The 19,362-nt window shown below is 40.8% G+C and overlaps 2 protein-coding genes across 3 annotated transcripts in view; one reads left to right on the forward strand and one right to left on the reverse strand.

Moving 5' to 3' along the window:
• The window catches only part of LOC110983076 (RING finger protein 44-like), a 66,192-nt gene extending 56,406 nt beyond the window's left edge, over nt 1-9,786 (forward strand). For both annotated transcript variants that reach the window (XM_087144645.1, XM_022241992.2), the window contains one exon: nt 386-9,786. In XM_087144645.1, the coding sequence (XP_087000771.1) occupies nt 386-548 (163 nt within the window). In that variant the 3' untranslated portion in view covers nt 549-9,786. The remainder of the gene's footprint in view (nt 1-385) is intronic.
• Nucleotides 9,098-19,107, reverse strand: nhlrc2 (NHL repeat containing 2). The gene is made up of 8 exons (XM_022241991.2): nt 18,862-19,107; nt 16,688-17,424; nt 15,867-16,087; nt 14,937-15,168; nt 13,838-13,960; nt 12,457-12,666; nt 11,478-11,709; nt 9,098-11,016 (listed from the first exon to the last, which is right to left on the reverse strand). Exons 1-8 carry the CDS (start codon nt 18,995-18,997, stop codon nt 10,766-10,768), a joined length of 2,142 nt encoding a protein of 713 aa, XP_022097683.2. The 5' UTR covers nt 18,998-19,107; the 3' UTR covers nt 9,098-10,765.
• Nucleotides 19,108-19,362: the final 255 nt, after the last annotated feature.

The raw sequence follows: 19,362 nt of genomic DNA on the forward strand, positions 1-19,362 counted from the left end.
AGTGTGTAACAGGTCACTTTTATTGTTAAGCTGTTTTCACCCCAGTGCAATACATTTTTACTCCCGTTTTCTTTCATTTTCCGTCCCGTTTCCCACAGTCAAATTCATCCTCCTCACTTGAAAGAGTATTTGGTTTTCCAAGTTCAATACGAGGCAGGTTCCAGTGACAACAAGTTTGATAACCACTGGTCGATTTTGTTTTTTTTTTCCTGGTAACCTGTGCACATGATATCCCAGACACTGGGCAAAATCTACCAGTGGTCAATGGTCGTCGCTCGAATTTACCAAGTTCTGTTAATACTTGCCACTACAAGCAACGTTAGACGACCCTCCCCATCGTTATTTAGTAGCCTCACTTCTTTGTCTTTTGCCCGACTTTCCCCAGCTGTGTGGTGTGCATGTGCGACTTCGAGGCCCGGCAGCTCTTGCGTGTCTTACCCTGCAGCCACGAGTTCCACGCCCGCTGTGTGGACAAGTGGCTCAAGACCAACCGTACTTGTCCCATCTGCCGCGCCGACGCCTCGGAGATGAACAACCAATCGGAGTAGCGAGAGATGCCGGTCAGAGAAAGGGGGGAGGGGCAAGGCGAGTAGGAGCCAAGAATGGGAGCACTCCGGAAGAGACACTCTTCAACGCTCATCTGGAGACTTTTTTTTTTTTTCTCTCCATTCAGTGTTTGATTTTCTTGAAATAGCGGGTATTGCATTCACACTGGGTTTCTGTTTTGCCTTTGTCTGGGATGTGCGGTATCAGAAATTATTCAGATTCTGCGTCGTATGTTTTGTGCACTTTCAGGTGTTTTTCCTTTGATTTGTATCACATTTGATTTTTTTGTTGTGCCTTAATACACTCTGTATGAGTTAACTCTTGTCAGGTATTGATAATTGTTTATAATGGCTTTTTTTCTCGTTGCTGTCACAATGCTAGATTTGTCATTCTCTCTTTGAAAAAAAAAACCCGAATGGTTTCCACACTTTTGTTGAGACAGGTGTTCTGTTTTTTTGCGTTTTTACATGTTCCACGTTCACTGAGATTTACATTGTCAAGTCTTGGATCTTTCACAGTTACATTTTTAAAGGCCTTAAGGATAACGAGAGTGCTTACAGTAGCCGAGGTAACTAGTGGTAGAAGCATGACACTTAGAGCTCTCGTATGCTGTGAAATCTACCACGGAAAAAACGAAACAAAAACTGTTCATGCATGTGCTGTGTTACATATCCCTTCGGCCGTTTAAGCTTAAGCCAGTATTGATGCCTAGCACAGACTCCTCAGCAAGTGTCCTCACGCGTACGTTATTTGGACTTTCTGCTCTTTGAACATTTGTAGTGAAGTTTTAAAAAAGTCCTTTCAATATAACCCGATGTGCCTGGCTGTAGCATAGGGAAAGTGTTGTATCGGTGAACATGCATAAGTCGGGTTGTTACGTGGTTTGATATCATACCCGGCTCTTTGATCACTGATGGGTCTCATCTTACTGTGTTGTCAGTGGTCTTTTTGAAACAGTGTTAATAGACAACCAGCATTTTCCACAGCATGTCCATAACAATTACATAGTCCTTAGAATAGCCTATCAGAATTGATCTGATGTAATTCCGTCAGACCAGTGGGTTGTTGTGGGACTTGAGGCTAGCAGGAATGTGTTGTTCCATTCTCCACATTGAAATAAATGGCATTGCTGTTATAATAGTGACTAAGAGGTGGTAGATCACAGAATTTCACGTGAAATCTGGTCCTTTTTTGTGATTACAATTAACTTTTGGATGTGTATTATGCGATGTTTTTTGAAAAAGTAAAAAAAAAAAAAAAATAATGAACTTCTATTTGCGATTAACCAAACCATAGTATTCTTTAAAATATTTCCATTTAATACTGCATTTATATTATCGTTGTCATTTTTGTTGCCTTTTTGCGGGAATATATCATTTTTTATTTTAATTTGTACTCATTTTTGGGGGAAACAAAATGTCTAGAGAGAAATGCTTTGAATTAACAACTTATATAGATTGTATTTATGCAATAGTTACACTTGTGAGGTGCTTTTTTTATAGGAGTCTTTACGGTGAAATCTGAAGGGAATGTGTGTGTGTGTGGGAGAGAATGGTGTGTGCAGGAGAGAGTGGGCGGAGTGCTCTGTACATGCAACCCGTGTTTGCTGAAGTTTTACCTTCAAAATTTATAACAGTAGTGGATGCTAATTAGAATTGAAAAAAAAGTTCAAAGTTCAAATGTCTCAGGGTCGTATGCGTACTTTAATACCTTAGAAGCTTTGTGGCAGCATTTACATCTGCAGGTTTCTTTTTTCATTTTGTTGTTTTTTGGTTACGTCATTTTTCTTTTTGTATTCTACCTTGTTATACCTTGATTTTGTTTCAATTTTAATTTTTCGACAAGTTTGATAATTGAAGGCATGCATTATTGCATAGGATGCAACTACACGTTACTCAATAGCACGCTTTTGCTTTGTTAATCATGTGTTTTAACATACCATTCCAACCTTTACAGTAGCATGTGACATAGTCTTGCTCCGTTCACTTTAGTGCTGAAAGTCATGTTAAATCGGTATTTTAACTGGTAACCCAGTCGTCAAATGTTCATGCATGCTAGTTTCATTTACATGTATACGGTGGTCTGATATCTAAGAGTAGACAGTTGGTTCCGCTTGGCAGTAGTGGTCGTGTTGAAAATTTGTCAAATTCTCCGTGTCAGTATCCATTTGGACAAAGTTTTGAAGCATTCCCTTTTGGTTAATAATTTAATTTTTGGCTCTTTCATAGCTCTGCTGACTGCCAGGAGTCGTCGTTATGATGAATTTGTGGGGTTGTTTTTATGCAGCTTGTTTTTCAAACAAAAGCCCCCCCCTCCCTCCAAAAAGGAAGGGGGGTGAAATTTCATTCTCGGAGTGCCTCCTGGTCGCTGTGATATATCCGTCGTCTTGACACTCTGAGAAGGAAGACATGAAAGCTTTTAAAAAGAAATAAATTTAAAAAAAAAAGCAAAAACAAATTCAAAAGGTTATGACTACATGTATGCCTTCGTATGAACTTTGGGTGTTTTTAAACACTGCAAAAAAAAACCAAATTGCTATTTTGTAGGAATGAACATAGTGAGTGACTCCCATAGTTTTCGGGAAATTACGCTGTAAAAAAAGACAATAGTTCTTACTGTACATTTAAGGTGTCTTCAGGGACCAATTGCGAGGAGGGTTTGTTTTTTGGGAAATTTTTGTTCCATTGTAACTGATAAAGATATAGTATACCAGTGTGCCTACTAGAAATGTCGTTAGATAGACATTGGGTTTTTTAGTCTTGCATTATCTGGCACAAGTAGAGTGTTCGTGACTATTTCTACTTATAAGTAATTCCGCTAAGACAATCTGTGTTAATTTTTGTTTTCTTATGACGTAATTCATATTTGAATTTTTTTTTACCTTCAGCACTTCTAACTTGCCCAAATTTCACACTTTCCACCACATTTGATCGTGGGGTCGTTGAATTTCGAAGTCGGGTCTGGACAATTAATACAAATTTTTTTGCAAGACTTGAATTTTCTTTCCCTTCTGTCAATAAAGATGTGTACTTGCACTTGAGTTATTCATTTCTTTGCACCATCTTACTTTATTTCAGAAAAACGAATTAACTTATACAACAATGCTTTCAACGTCCTCAGTAGCAGTAACTCTGGCCAGCCTTTCATCTCTGGGAAAATGGACTATTGATAGTTAATTTTAAATTCCTAGTTTCTTAATTCCAAATGAAGTGACTGCTTCACAGAGTGACAGTCCCACAACAGAAGTGCGTATTTGAAACTTGCTCACCATGAAGTGAGCAAATCCACGTGGGAGCCCACTTGCAAAACAACCTTTAAAAAACACAAACAAAACCAGTTCTAATGCAATTGTAAACCTAACAAGACATCAAACCCATGTCTGCCTGGAGTTGAAATGATAATGGAAAAGCGAAAAAAAAAAATTAAAAATTCCAAATACCCGAAGAGTCTGTGAGGAACTTGATTTTGTTCTTTGAAAGCAATAGGTGCTAGAGCAGAGCAGATGCACTCTATCTTCTTCCACCTGATTCAACTTTTTAATTAAAAAAAAAATACTGCCACTGCTTGAAAAAACTTCCAGTTATTATTAGTGTGCCAGTATGTGTGTGTGTGCATTTATTTACGTTAATAGTATTATCCTTAGTATTCGAATTTGCTTAGCTGAGTTAAAACCATTCATATGCCGGTATATTTGTTCTATTTTTTTGTTTTGCCTTTTAATTTTTTTGTGTGTGCCAAAGCAATGCATCCAATACTCTTTGAGTTAATTACCAATCTCTTTTTTCCCTTTGTTTTTTGTTTTTGTTTTGTTTTTTGGCTTTGTAATTTTTACTCTTTGTGTTGCTGAAACACGCTTTTTGCATCAGGATAGTTTGGGGTTCTGTAGAGGAACTTTTGAAAAGGAAGTGGAAAATCGATCATTATGTTTGCCAATTTTCAACACGTCTATTTTCTATGATTTGGCTGCAATATTGTTTGCCCTGTCAGTGCCGCTTTTAGATTCTTTTGAACTGCCGCATTTTTTGGTGTTAGATTGAAATCTAACCCTTTCCAATGTTACCCCTTAAAGTCGGATAGTGTCCTCGTAACTGCACTTTTCATACCATAGGTGGTCACAGTGCACCTTTTTCCATCTCCATTTTTTAGGAAGAAAGGGTGATAATCCTCTGCTGCGATGTTCTCATTGCCACTAGATTAACACTTTTTCTTCAGTCCCCGATTTTACCAGAGATCCCATGATGCTATGGTTGTATGGCACATTTGGTTTTCAGTTGCCGGGACTTATTTTACCTTATCTAATACTTGAATGGTTTCGTGGTATTCTGGGCATATTGGTTAGACTTGTGTGGTGGTTTTGCCTGTAGTCCATTTGTATAACATCAAACCAAGACAGAAATAGGAAACAACGTTTTGTGTGCATGTTCTGTGCATGATTCTGGTGTCAGACGTTCTAGAGATGTCACAGTGGTCATTCTGCGCTTAATAGAAAGTTGGTTGAATCGACTCACAATTTTTTAATGTCCAGTCCATTGGTGCCAGTTGGTTGATGGTAACACGGTTTGTAGGGGACTTTTAACATTTGTCTCAATGTTGGGACAAAAGTGCATCGCTTCTTAGATCCTATGCACTCTCTCACTGAGCAATTTTCATTAAGTGGCTTCTCAGATTTTTGTGTTAATCTTGTTGCTACCTCATTATTCGTATTTGTAAAATAAAATATTGGGAACAGCACTGCATCACTACACACATATTTGTCATTGTTGGTTGTATTTTGTTTTCCTTTTTCATTCTTTTTGTCTCAAAGTAGTACGCACTTCAGATCAATTTACCTGATGCTGTACATGACCAACTTTGTTTGTAAGGGATTTTGAATATTTATGCATATTATGCAGATGAGCATAGTTCATTTAATATTAGAGTTCATTTAACCACACTGCTTCAAGAGCTAGAAATTATCCACACATTTGATTCAGTCAATAGGCCTTTGCATAAGAACCTCTACAAAAGAGGGAAAAAATGCCTGCTGTTCTTTTTTATATATTCTAATTCTAATCGGTGCATGGCAGGTCCGTTAGTTGGTTCTCCATGGTTTTTTTAAAAAGGGAATTGGACGCTTTTGACAAAAAGACTTAGATAAACTGAAAAGATTGCTCATGAACATTTGTATTGTGGAAAAAAAGTATGGTTCTAGATTTCTAGTTGACAATAATAAATCCTCCATATATATGTAAGGATGTTTTAATGGTGGTCTGCGGTCGCCATAGTAACTAATCAAGATATATTGAGAAATATTCAGATTTATGTATAGATGTACCTCATGATTTAGCCAGGAGTTTCTCTCAAGTAATCACACAAATGCGCAAATAACTTGTTTTCTTTTAATATGAAAACAAAAAAACACTCACATATATATACACAAATGTACAGGTTAAGATTGGTGCATGCAACTCTGTCAGGTGATGGGCCAGTAGATCAGTTATAAATAAATGTTAAGGGTTTAGGGTACCATACCTAGCAGCATGGTTTAGCACTTTACATTCTGTAGTACTTTGTCTTCTGTTTGAAGTGCTAATTCTTCCCGTTTTTCTGGTAACGGAGTGGTTTTTTTTTAGATGGAATTTTTAAGTCGAGCAGAATGTTTGAGTTATGTGGAATGTAATAACGCTCGTGCACTGAATATTCGGACATGTCTGGCTGTGTCATGTCATGTTGTGACATCATTGATAGGATGAGTTGATCAGTTCGTGTTACACTACAAACCAATGCACTGTCATTTTGTCATACTTGTCATTTTTTTATTCCACGTTTTTCTCTCTCCATTCTTCGTGACCGCAACCCCTTGTGGGTGGGGAAAAAGTTGATCAAAAGTTACAAATATTTTTTAGAATCGATGGTACCCTGTGTGTTTAAAGACTCAATTGGTACGGTGCCACAACTTAGACCATATGCACGATAGTCTTGAAAAATTGGTACATGTATCTTAATTAAAAGCCGTAGAGGTCATGATATCACACTGTATTTACTCGCATTGCATTGTGGGTGCCAAGTGAGGATGTATGTAAAGATTGTTGGGTCAACCACTTCCCATTTTTTCCCCCAGAAAATTTTGGAAGCCTGAAAAAAATGAACCCAATCACTGTTGCAAATAAAAAGACAATCTTCATCTGATCTGCCATAATGCAGTGATGGCAGGTATCAGATGTCATTACATCTCATGTCAACTACATGTACATGTACACACATTGAACTGCTTGAGCAAAAAACTCTATCATGAGAATAGAATATTTGTACATTGTATTTTGACTAGAATTAAGAGTGTCTTAGCATTAAACTTGAAAAAAAATGAAGACAAAGACGCTGCACGTAAGTTTTACCTTTGTGTCACAAACTCAGAACTGTCAGGATATTGTAAAACGTATTGTAACAGACGTTAGTTCCTAGAAAGCTGCAAAGAATCATCAACTACCATTGACAGCAATACTACAGCTATAAGAGTTGTAATACTAATTGGTGTGAGCTCTCAATTTGGTATTCGACTTGTTCAACATATTGTGTTGTTTAAAGTTTCTTGGAAGATATACAAGTGGATGACAGCAAACACCAGTCTGGTGGCTAGGCCATCGGTGGGCTATTAAAAGATACACAGATTTTCCCCTTCTATCATTGGCATTCGCTGGTCGTGTGTCCTGTACATTCAGGACCCAAGAGAACTTGAAAGAGAAGTAACTAAGTCGAATGGATCCGTTTGCAAAAAATGTTTGGAGGAAAACTACTCGGTCATGGTATGATAAATTGCCTTTTTTTTTTTTTACTGTAATACGTTTCCGTGCCATGTGCATTTGCCGAGTATGCCCCATTGATGTTTGCTGCCACCCTCTGGCAAGAATTAGCCATGTCCAAATCAACTGGCTGTGGCTGGTAGTAACATGTCAATCTATAGGAAGAGACTGATAGCCACAGGCTTCCCATATGTGGCTGCATTTTGGGGCACAACCTTCCCATCAGCCATCTTGGTGTGGTTCCCAAGGGATATAGTGTTGGTCACCGTGAACTTGGTTGCATTCTGAAAAAGCATTGATGCCGTGAAGTGTTACAAAATTTTTCCGCCAGAAATGCGTGGAACTTTTTCCAGTATATTTTTTAACCGGATTAATTTCTCCTACTAAATACCATAATATGTCTTTTAGGAAATTCCCTGTGAATGAAAATGTAATAAGCATATTAGTTTTTATATATCTATTATAAGAGACTTAGCACGCAGTACTGTATATTAAATGGAAAAAAAGAAAACAGAGTGGAAAAAAGGAAAAACTCTGGGGTACCTTTGTCCCAAGCTTGCATGCATTACCGCTTCAGTATTCTTAGTATTTCACTAGTTTCTGAATCATATTAATGTCACTGAATTAAAATGAGCCAAAAAGGGGAAGTTTGTCAAAACAAATGTTTCATGCAAAGTTGGTTTTGTTTTTTTGATGTTTTGTGGGTTTAAAGTTTGAGCATATACCAGCCAGATATGATATAATACTCCACAATTTGTACGCAGTTTACAGTTTCTCAACTTTGTATATTCCATTTGAAATGGTTGACCATGTTGATTATGTATTTCAGACTTTTTTTTTTTCACTGGTGTGGTAGAATATTTCGATGAGTGAAGTTAGCCAACACCATGATGTTCGCATTTATGGGACACACACAGATCTGAATTAGTATGTTCCTCTTTCGTTGATAAGTGAACTGACCACATTGTGTTGATTGGGGTACATCAAGATGTTCATTTTCCTTGCACATCCGGCTAACACACATTGGCGGTTCCCATAGTTCAGAACCAAGATATTTAAATGTCAAAGATGTCAATGCTTGTTGTATTGGAATGAGCTGACCCACTAGATTAGGAATGAAGGATACAGAAATATGGCAGAGTCTATGTTTTTGAGTGGTTGTAACGGGCCAGTGTTAAAGTATCCAGAGCAATGTATGTTGTACACACAATAACCTCTGCAGTATAGGACTGTTACGAAGCATGTGGGATTTTACTGTACATGTACTTTGCATTTTAGAGTATGGATTGTGCTAAAGAGCTGACCAATCAGAGCCATGTTGTTTGTAACATTATAACCTTGTATTTGCATATTTTGCATATATTTAGCAGCCTGTATTCAGGGTGGCATTGCATACTTTTGGCTTCTTTTTTTTCTTTCTTGTTTTTGCCATTAGTTTCCTAACAAAGCAATGAGAAATTAGACGGATACATGTAACACCATTATATATTAAATTCCTCAGTTTATTTTTGGTTTTGTAATTCCATTTTCTCCCCATGTTCAGTTCAGTAGGTCCTGTATGATTCTTTTCACTCCTGTAATGGACCAATTACTCTAGCAGTAAAAAAGGATGATTATAAATAAGTGCTACTTTTCACTTGTTGAAAATCCTCTAGAAACAAAACAAACCTTCTAACAGGTTGTCACAGTAAACTTTGGGCAATGATTTGTTCAGGTAAAGAGTGGGGTACACCACTGTGGCTCAGTTTGGCGAAGGGACTCTCTTTTTTGTGCGCATACTCAACATATCTACCAAAAAGGCAAAGACACCTGTTACTGCATCATCATAACCAGAAACAGTGATTTGAAAGAGGTTAAATTTTCCAAGGGAAAAATAGTTCGAACTCAGCAGTCAGACCACTGCTTTGGACTTTCCTACCTTCCCTGATATCAAATTCTTTTTATTTTGGGGAGAAAAGGTCAAGTCAAGGTGGGCTGTGAAAGCCAGCGGCAGCTGGCCCGACCTCGTTTGGACCATATATGAAAATTGTTTTTTCCCAAAACCAATGAGATATGGGTTTTCTCAGATAAGTTTGCTAGATTGCACATACCAAATCATTGACGATTAGTGTTTTATTAGGCCAGAACAAATTCCAAGGAGATCGTCTTGAGTTTTAACATTAACGCAATTAACAAAGGACAGAAAATAGCATTTATATATTGGGTATATCAAGCTCTGGTAGCTTTTAGTGATTTTTTTCTGTCAACTTTATTCAATGTGTGAGTGGGGTGGTATTGTTGTTTGACTGATTAATTATATAATAATGCACCATTATTACGATAGTGTGTAGTCTGAGCGAAGAGCGCCCTCTCTTGTTTGGAGAGTGACCAGGGGGAGAACGGTTTCTGAGGGCGGTTTTGCAATACACCACAGCTGCATTGTGTTATACTGAAGACAATAAATGCGCGAGTGTAAACATTACCAGCCATTTGACACCTTGCCTATTTATTTGGTTACACGAGTGATTAACCCCCAACTGCCCCTTGATTTGTCACAGAATCGGCTCTCTGGTGCACGAGGAGACACTTAACTCAAACTTTGGTCCTTCTCCTACAGTAAGAGTACCAACACTGACCACAGAGACGTTCTTTTGCTTGCAGTTTGAGTCGGTAGTCATAGATCGTCCCCATACCAGGGGCGAACTTCATTTTTGGTAGAAAAGTGTCGGAGATGGTACCCTAGTAGTGGTTATTCAGGAGCAATGTGGAAAATCTTCCATAAAGTCTGTATGGTACTAACCCAAGCAATTTATTATTGAAAAAGTCCACACAATTTCCAACAGTTTAAAGTTACGCCAAAAAAAATTGTGCCTTGGGTATCACCCAAAATAATGTTCGGAAGGGTGGATCAAAAATGGTGCTTATTATTAGTGCAAAAAAATAATTCCTACGTCTGAAATCCCCGAATTGCAGGAACGGGGTTGTATACATTTTACAGTTGTTTCCAGTGAAATGTGAGGGTTGGCTGTAACTTGGCAGAAGTGCACTCTGGAAACCATAAGTCTGTGTTGGTACTGTGAATATAAATGACTCTACCTCCTACACACGCTAAGCAAGAAAGTTATGGCTGAGCAGAGTGGTTTAGCTAGAGTGCTGTGAAGGGGATCCAGCGTGAATCAACTCTGACACCACCGCTGAGATTCTACTGAATTCTGTCCAAAGAAAGTCCACCCCAACAAAATTTAGAATGACCATTGGAACAGTCCCAAGTCAAGATTACAAAAAAGGTCTTTTCTTGTGGTCTGATCAATGACTAAATTTCTGAAGTCTCAAACGTTAAAGTAATTGATAAGAGAGAGCAGTAGTAAACAAGCTGGCCAAAAGAAACGAGGGCAAATCAACACAACGGCTGTACAAGTAAGGGGAATTCTGCCCATGAGTGTTATTCCCATGCCACTTTTTCACATATCATGCTCTATCGTCAAGTTTACATCACCTTTTGCCCCTGAGGATTTAACCTTTAGTGGTGACTCAAAGGCCAACGCTGTCATGTGACACGTCCCAGAATCCATCTCGCAGTAGCAGACAACTACCTCGATGCGCAGAATTGCATCGCCAGCGGCAAATGCTGTAGAGGGTACTGTCCATCGATGAGCAAGCGGAGTGTCAAAGCTGGAAATGGGCATCTTGCCAAAGACCAGGTTGGCGGTGTCTGTTATAGAAACACATACTTGATTGTTTATTCGACCATTTCAATAAAGTTTATCTTACTGATTATTACTGAATATGCCAATACAGCTATAAAGCTATAATAGAAATTTCCATGTATGTAGTAGCTTCATAGCAAATCTAGTTTGTCAAATATGCATGAGGGTTCTGGCTTGTTTTTTTTTCTGCAGCGAGTGCAGCCATTTCTGTCAATGGCTCCTTGGCACTGGTCACTGGTCCCAGTGTCCAGGATGGACAGAGGAAATTAGGGCAAAATGTCCAGCTTAGGGACAACCGTGCCATCACTGTTGTAATCTTGTGGCAGATAGTTTCCATCCTAAAAGGGATTTTGTCAACCCTCAGACACATTCAATGCCTCCCGAATTCAAGAGTGAAACATATAGTAAGCATCTGGGTCATTTAGTTTGGTCTACCCCTTCAAACAGCACCCCAACTGTGACCTACCCTTAATGTACGCCATCCAGGCAGTGGGGGCGCCCTTTGTCAACTTGCAGCCAGCAGGCAGCTTGACGGTCAGCTGTATACAAACAGTGCCCCCTGGGGTCACGTCAAGCACAGGACAAGAGACGACGGGAGAGCCAGCAGAAATGGCGGATTTGATTGGCTGTCCTGACAATGACATTGAGTCTAGTTCGGTGGTTGGTGGTTGAGTTGTAGATGGAAAAATTATTTTCAGCTATATGAACACAAAAATATAGGAACTCAATGGGATGAAAGTTAACCATTTTCTGCGGGATGCAGTGCCTAAATACAGGCAATTTGGCTATATCTTGTGTTTTCAAAAATCTTCAATGATTTTTATCTTTTTTTCCTGAATACCTAAACCCCATGGAGTGACTGTCTAGTGGCTACTCTAATCTGACAGACAACATCTTTTGACGCCTAAGAATTTCAGCCAGGCCTGCCACCTTGTAAAAAGAGCCCAGATTGTGCGGTGTTACATAAGTTTCTTTTGTTCCCAAAACTGGCACAGTGCGCTGCTGGCGTCTTTTCAAGACGCGCCAGATTAGCATGCAGCAGTATCGCTCATCAATGTCCCCGGTGGTAATCCGCTCGCACTAAATGCCATAAACAGTGGTAGAATCTTTCAAAATAATGATGGATTTCCTCCCGCTATTGACAACTGAAAAAATGTTAGCAATTCCCAGCAGCTCGGTCTTTTGTTCCGAGTACGGTCTTTTGTTACAAGGCCCTGCTCTTTTGTCTGATTTCGGGCATCCTGACTATGCGAACAAACCCAAGGTACCCAAAACCGGGTTCCCTGGCAGGATATGGTTAATAAGTTGTCAACAAAATCAAACAGAAATGTAAACAAAGAAAAAAAAGTATGGAATATGAACCCAAACGCTTACTTTTTGGCAACAAAGGAAATCATTTAAATATAAATGAGATTATCAAATAACCAAATTGTCCAGGTTTTTACCTCTTGGACAGTTTGGTCTCTCAAATCCATCACTCTGATGGCATTGTTGTTGGTGTCTGCAACATAGAGTTTGTTGAAGGTGGGTGAAACGCAAAGCCCACCAGGCTCGTTGAACTCCACCTCGGCCAGAATGGAACCATCCACTCTCCCAGGCTTGCCACTGCCTGCCACGGTGGTGCAGGACTTTTGCACCGGATCTACCACTTTGATCTGCGGGTAGTATATTAATCATTCAATATCAATGCATTACTCATTGAAAGATGAGAATGCAGTGAACTTACATCAAAATTCCCCATCAGGCCCTCGGACAAATTTTGCACAACGGAAACCACAGAAGTTGTCAATATTTTCACCCACGTAAAGTCTACAGTTGTTACACTGTAAAACCAAATGGTGGGCTATGTCCAAATCAAACGGCTGAGGCTGATATTAAAGCACACGCCTATGAGAAATGGCTGCAGCCACTAACCAGTGGCTTTCATAGATGCCATGTTATTTCCAATCAAGGCCACAGCTCTTGGACAAAGTGACAATATACATGAATGAAGAGCATGAAGGAAGAACAGAGCATGCAATTTTCATGGCAATAAAGGCTTCTTTGGTCAGAACTGCTGTAAATGCATGCGTTGGGGTCTCATCTCTACCAGCAAAATGAACACTCCCAACCAACCTGGTTCTGTTCAACTGATGAGGGGGTGCTTCAGCTAAAGGCAGATACATACAAAACTAACATGAAGTTAACCACTTGCTGCCGGGTGAATTTTTGAAGTTGCATGATGTAAAAGCGGATAATTTTCCAAGATTTTCTATTTTCAAAATTTCTTCAAAAAATCATAGCTTCATTTACTGGATGTTACCCACACGAATAACTGTCTGGTGACAACTCTAATCTGACAGACAACATCCATTGATGCCAGAGTATTTCAGCCGGGCCTGCCGCCTTGTAAAAAGAGCCCAGATTGTGGGCGGTGTCATGTAATTTTCTTTTGTTCCCGAAACTGGCACAGTGCGCTGCTTACATCTTTTCAATGGGACCAGATTAGGGTGCAGTGGCATGGTATTGCTCATTGCTGGAGTGCTGGAGAGCTTTTGTCCCTGGTGGTATTCCGCTCGTGCTGAATGCCACAAACAGTGGTATAATCTCTCAAAATAAGGACAGACTTCCTCAGCTATTGACAAATGAAAAAAACTTGGCAATTCCCAGCAGCTCGGTCTTTTGTTCCGAGTACAGTCTTTTGTTACAAGGCCCAGCTCTTAATTTTGTTTGGGCTCCCTGGTTTCATGTATAAAGCCTATGTGCCCGTGACCAGGCTCCCTGGCAGCATATGGTTAAAACTCTTTAGATGCACGTTAATCACTGGTTTCAGGAGTGCCAACCCACCTTGTGGTTGTAAGAGTCGGCAACATACAGGTGTTGGTTGAGAGGGTTCCATGCTAGGCCCAATGGGTGCTGTAACTTAGCATCGCGTCCACTGCCGTCAACGTCACCAAATGCAAACAGGTTCTGCGGGGAACACAGGAAATCAGGCTGAACTGCTCGCGGACAGTATTTTTGGCAAATGGATAGATCAGCCCACTTTAAGAATGCAGCCACAAGACACAAATATTGACACTTGAGGATTATGTCCACATTATTTGTATGATGGCTCACACTGCAACCTCATATTTTGCTATACTCCGAGGTACCAGCTATGTTTGCTGCAACGGTAGGCTGTGTACAGCAGCCAGGTTCAAGTTTAACAGACTTCCTGGACTTTGTGTGTGTGTTAGGGCCAACAAAGGGATTAGACATGCCCGACGCTGGAGATTTAGGGAACACTCAACAGTCAGCTGTACCACTGTTGCAGTCGAGACCATCACAGGACCTTTCACAAGACTATGCACATGACCAGTCACAAGTACAGGACAAGCAATGACTGAGGATTGCTTTTGTTGCAGTTCTGACCTTTTGACTAACTAGTGACTTGAATTTAGACTGGAGGTCTTGTGTTGGTCTTGTGGGCCCTTGTTAAGGTCTTGACCAAAGATCGTATAGCACTGCGTAACGGTGCAAGATGTAGAACTTCACCGTGAATACACGTAAAACATTGTAATCGCATGGGCGTCATCGGAGCAAGCGATACGCCTGCGCAATGCACATTAATGCACAGGGGCAAGCGCCGTGGCAGGCAAGTACACCTGGTGCACCTGCGTCTGTGCATTACTGTGAACCTTGCAGGCGTATCGCTTGTTCAAATGGCACCCATGGTGATTACACCTTTTGGGCACAGTTATCCATCTTGCGCCTTCGGCGCTATACGGTATTTGGTCTTGACTACCACAGTGACGGCAGATGATCAAGACATCCTCAATGTGAACTGATCAAAGCTGTCCAGCACACAGTAATCTTAAACATGTTGAAGTTGATCCATTTCCAAGCGACCTCAGGATATCTCTGTCCCTGTAAACTTTTTCTCTTCCACGTCAACGTTTTAACTCACCATGGGGTCTAAATCCCCACCAACAACCCCTCGGACTGCGCCGTCTTTCAGCGACACACCGCGTATGCTGCTGCTCTCACTGTCGGCCACGAACATGCAGTTCAAGTACTCCACATGGGGGTTGACCAGGCCGGAGGGCTGGGCAAAGCCGGCCTTCCTGGGGTAGGCATTGTTGCGGTTTTCCTCTTTGCCAGAGCCGGCATACAGCATGCAGACCTGTGCCTTGTGATCACTGAGAATTTCAAAAAAGTATGTAAAAACACCAACAGCATTTTACTCTTGCCTTTCTGACCACGCCTACTTTTCGGTCGGACCAAAACCAAAAAGGGTTGGAAAATGCCTGATGTCTCGCAGTCATTTTACCCTCTGAGGGTTGACAGAGAATTAACTCTGTATTCTTTGGGGATAGGGAGGTTGTTCTAGTGTGTCATGCTTGTTCTAAATACGACTTAGTTTATAACTAGTGGTCCCAAAGGTTAAAAAGAACACTTATGAAGAGTAAAATCATGCCATCTGTAGAGAAAAATTACAGTTTGACATCGGACACCTTCCAACCATTTCCCTTACTTTATCCATGTGAAAAAAATGATAAATCTCTTGTGAAGACATGCCGTGATGTCCAAGCATTTTTTGTGCCTGGAGTACAGTACCAGACATGCTCAGTTATCGCCTTAGCAGCCTCAGTCTCTTGTGCAAAGAATGCAAAGCTCTCTTTTTTAAATGTAACGAACAAATTACAATTAACGGCAAGAGTTCTGTGTCCGGCAATTTGCCTCCAAACATAACAAATTCCACCCCATCAAAGAAAAATTCATTCTGCTCAGGAAAAGCTGAAATTATCTGAAAAACAATTTTTTTTAAACTTGCAGGTTAAAACGGTAAAAAATGGTGTCTGAAATGACACTCCTTCCCAATGAAATCATCACTCACACATTTTTGAGCCATTTACTATCTCGCAGGAATAAACCCCAGATCTGATGGCTCCCAGCCATGGCGATGAAGAGAATGCTGTCATCCGGTCCCCCTAGACACACATCCCAAGGGGAGCTCAGCACCTGCTCAGGGCCCGGAGCCCCTCCCCACTGGCACTTGTAGTCTCCCATCACCCCTGAACCCGCAATGGTAGTGACTGCCCCAGCCTTTAGGTCAATCTGAGGATGGAGTTTTAAAAATCTATGCGTACAACTGAATACATTTTTAAAACTTTGCTCTGAGAACAACCGATAGGGTGTTTATCTGGCTTCTTTGCACAATTTGGTTGAAAGAGAGGCTGAACTTGCAAAGTTGCTATTGAAGCAGAGGATATAACAGAAAATACTGTTGAGAAAATATTAGTTAACGGTAGTCACATGCAATTAACATCACAAGATACTACAGTAACTGTCTTTTGCTGAACAAATGTTTCACACGCTTAGCAAATTTCTGTTCCGAGCAACTCCACTAAACAGGAAGTATTTCACATGGTTTGCCAGACGTGAGATGCAATGTAATCAATGTCACATTTTCTTAGCACATTGCATCTGAAGAACAAATTGGAGAAAATATCGGTTCGTATGTTTGATAGTTAAATGGGCAAACTGGGCCAAGGAAAAAAAATTTATTTGCAGGATTCTTTTAACGTACAGATCCCACTTGGATCAAATACAGTTTAGAGTACACAAAACATTACTTTGTCTCAGATCTACTGAAGACAACTTGGTTGTAATTTGCATGAGTACAATGCATGTTTGTTATATCAAACAAACAGTCACCTTTCTGATAGCGTGGTTCTCCGTGTCAGCCAGGTAAATGATTTCATCCTTCCACACCATACCTTGTGGCGAGTGGAACCGCGCTTTGCGGAAAGATCCATCCACAAAGCCCTTCTCAGTCCCACCGATGCAGTGAAGTACCACCCCCTCCTGCGAGGTCACCAGAATGCGATGGTGGCCACTATCTGCCACCGCTAAATTGTTACCTTGGCCATCGATGACGATCTTTCCTGGGAAAAGGAGCGGCGAATCGGGCAGGGTGTCCTTCAACGGGGCGAGCATCGGTAGCTCCGCATCAACCACAATCTCTCCACGGGATCTGAAAAATGCCATGGTGACCTCGCAGATCAGGAGCAACTTCTTGCGGTTGCCCTCCCCGATGATCGGCAGGAGGTACTCCCCGGAGGGGCCAACCAGCACTAGCGTGGGCCAGCACTGCACATCCAGAGCATTCCACAGCACGGCCTCGTGGTCATTCACAACAGCGTGAGCAATGTCGTAACGCAACACGGCATTGAGTACGTTTGCCGACGTCTTCTCATTCTCAAACTTGGCCGAGTGAACACCGATGACGACCAGTCCATCGCTGACCGGAAACTTTTCTTCCAGGACCTCGAGATCAGGCAGGATATGCATGCAGTTAATGCAGCAGTAGGTGAAGAAATCAAGAACCACGAGCTTGCCTCTCAAGTCACGGTGCAAAGACAATGGTTCCTTTGTGTTGAACCACTCAAGACCTACGAGTTCAACCAAAAATGTCTGACATACATGTGCTATAATAGACCGTTTGTTCAAATTTAACACTGGTGTACATGTACATGTACATCTTCCTGCCAAATCCACCAATACTGTAGTATCTGCTGCTTTAACCACTTGCTGCTGGGGAGTCCGGTTTCAGGCACATATTCATTATATGCACAGCCGGGGTGTCCAAAATCGTACAAAGGGAACTGGGCCTTGTAACAACAGACCGTACTTATAACAAAAGACCAGGTTGCTGGGAATTACCAACTTTTTTTCACTGTCAACAGCGGAGATAATCCAGCATTTTTTTGAAACAGTATACCACTGTTTGGGGCATTCAGTGGGAGCGGATTACCGCCGGGGGACAAAAGCGCTCCACCACTGCAGCGATGAGCCACACAGTACCGCTGCACGCTAATCTGGCCCCTATTGAAAAAATGTGAGCAGCGTACTGTGCCAGTTTCGGGAACAAAAGAAAATTACGTAACACCGCACAATCTGGGCTCTCTTTACAAGGCGGTAGGCCTGGCTGAAATACTCCAGTGTCAATAGATGTTGTCTGTCAGATTAGAGTAGAACCCGACAGTCCTTCATGTGGGTGTCAGTGTCCAGTAAATGAAGATATGAATTTCTAAAGAATTTTGAAAACAGAAAAAAAAAGAAAAATACTCCAGCCCAGCAGAATCAATATTTGTAAATGCCCCCCGACAGGATGTGGTTAAGCAGGGTGATGCAGTGTATATTCTTTCATTCTACTCTCCCACAAGTTCAATATGTAATACTTTACCACAGTTTAAAAAACTTAACAAGCTAGGCCTATGTCCTCTCACATCAGCACATGGATACTAAGATTCTGGCAATCTTTTCTCAATTCTAGGGCTTCCTCCAATGTCCGTGACTGTATCTTTACCAGGTCTCTTATTTCACCACTTACTACGAAAACCAATCAGACTTTACTACCAGACAACAGGTGGCAAGATATGAGACTTAGTGACTACATGTATATGGTCACATGCTCAATGCTCATTCTAAGTACAACATTTAACAACATAAAAAGAACTTTCAGCCATGCAAGCAAGGAATAGAGTAACCCGTCTTCTATTTTGAACTTATATAAATGTAGACATGGTGGACAATGTCTAAAATAAAACAATCTAAGTAACATCATCTCAAACTTGTGCAATAAATGGAGGGCGGTAAAATCTGTGTAACTATGGTAACAGTTCAACTAACATTAGCCCCACAAGAAGGACTGTGAATGGAGCCTTAGTATTCCTCTTTTTTTAATGTTGGACTGGATAGATCGTACTGGATCGGTCGTAGAAACGACCGGCATGACTAATCCAGTCCAGCTAGGCTGTGAAAGGCTCTACTGACATTTGTTTTTCACAGCCCTACGCTACGTGTATATGTAGGCCAAGGAAACCTACCCTCCGGAAAATCTTGGACAATTGTTCGTTCTTCAGGATTGCATTTTTTCTCCAGATATTTGAGCACAATCTCTCGTTTTTCTTCATCTGTTTTGGCAGCAGTCAAGGCCATGTCAAGGATGTTAAAGCTACCCATTTTGCCGCAATTTTCCACTGTCTATATCAGTACTTCATTCAATCACGACAGTCATGACTTGTTGATGTCAGCCTGAATGTTTCTTCTTTTCACTTCCGCACTCGCTCCTGATATCGGCGCGGCTGAAGCGCGACACGATTCGTTCATTATTAGGGGTGGAAATAATTTACCCACATATGTCTTCACGGATTCCAGGTAGTTCAACAAATGTTTTTCACAATCAAATCACAATTTCATAAAGTAAAGCCCTATAGTGCTTGAACGAGTGAAACAGTTCAGTTAATGTTTTGTATTAGTTGAAATATGTTAATGGTTGAACAGTTCAATAGAAAGTTATACCTAAAGAACAAATGGAACTTTCTACA

The sequence above is a fragment of the Acanthaster planci genome, linkage group LG13 (assembly GCF_054643075.1).
Source record: "Acanthaster planci isolate LZ-2023a linkage group LG13, COTS_SCS, whole genome shotgun sequence".
In the NCBI taxonomy this organism is placed as follows: domain Eukaryota; kingdom Metazoa; phylum Echinodermata; class Asteroidea; order Valvatida; family Acanthasteridae; genus Acanthaster; species Acanthaster planci.

Excerpts from the sequence above, each read along its gene's own strand:
- nhlrc2 (XM_022241991.2), bottom strand. The coding sequence starts at position 18,997 with ATGGGTAGCTTTAACATCCTTGACATGGCCTTGACTGCTGCCAAAACA. Across the intron at positions 13,961-14,936 it reads GTGGGGATTTAGACCCCATG|AACCTGTTTGCATTTGGTGA; the intron begins GTGAGTTAAAAC and ends TGTTCCCCGCAG. Across the intron at positions 11,710-12,456 it reads GAGACCAAACTGTCCAAGAG|CTGAAAATAATTTTTCCATC; the intron begins GTAAAAACCTGG and ends GTGTTCATATAG.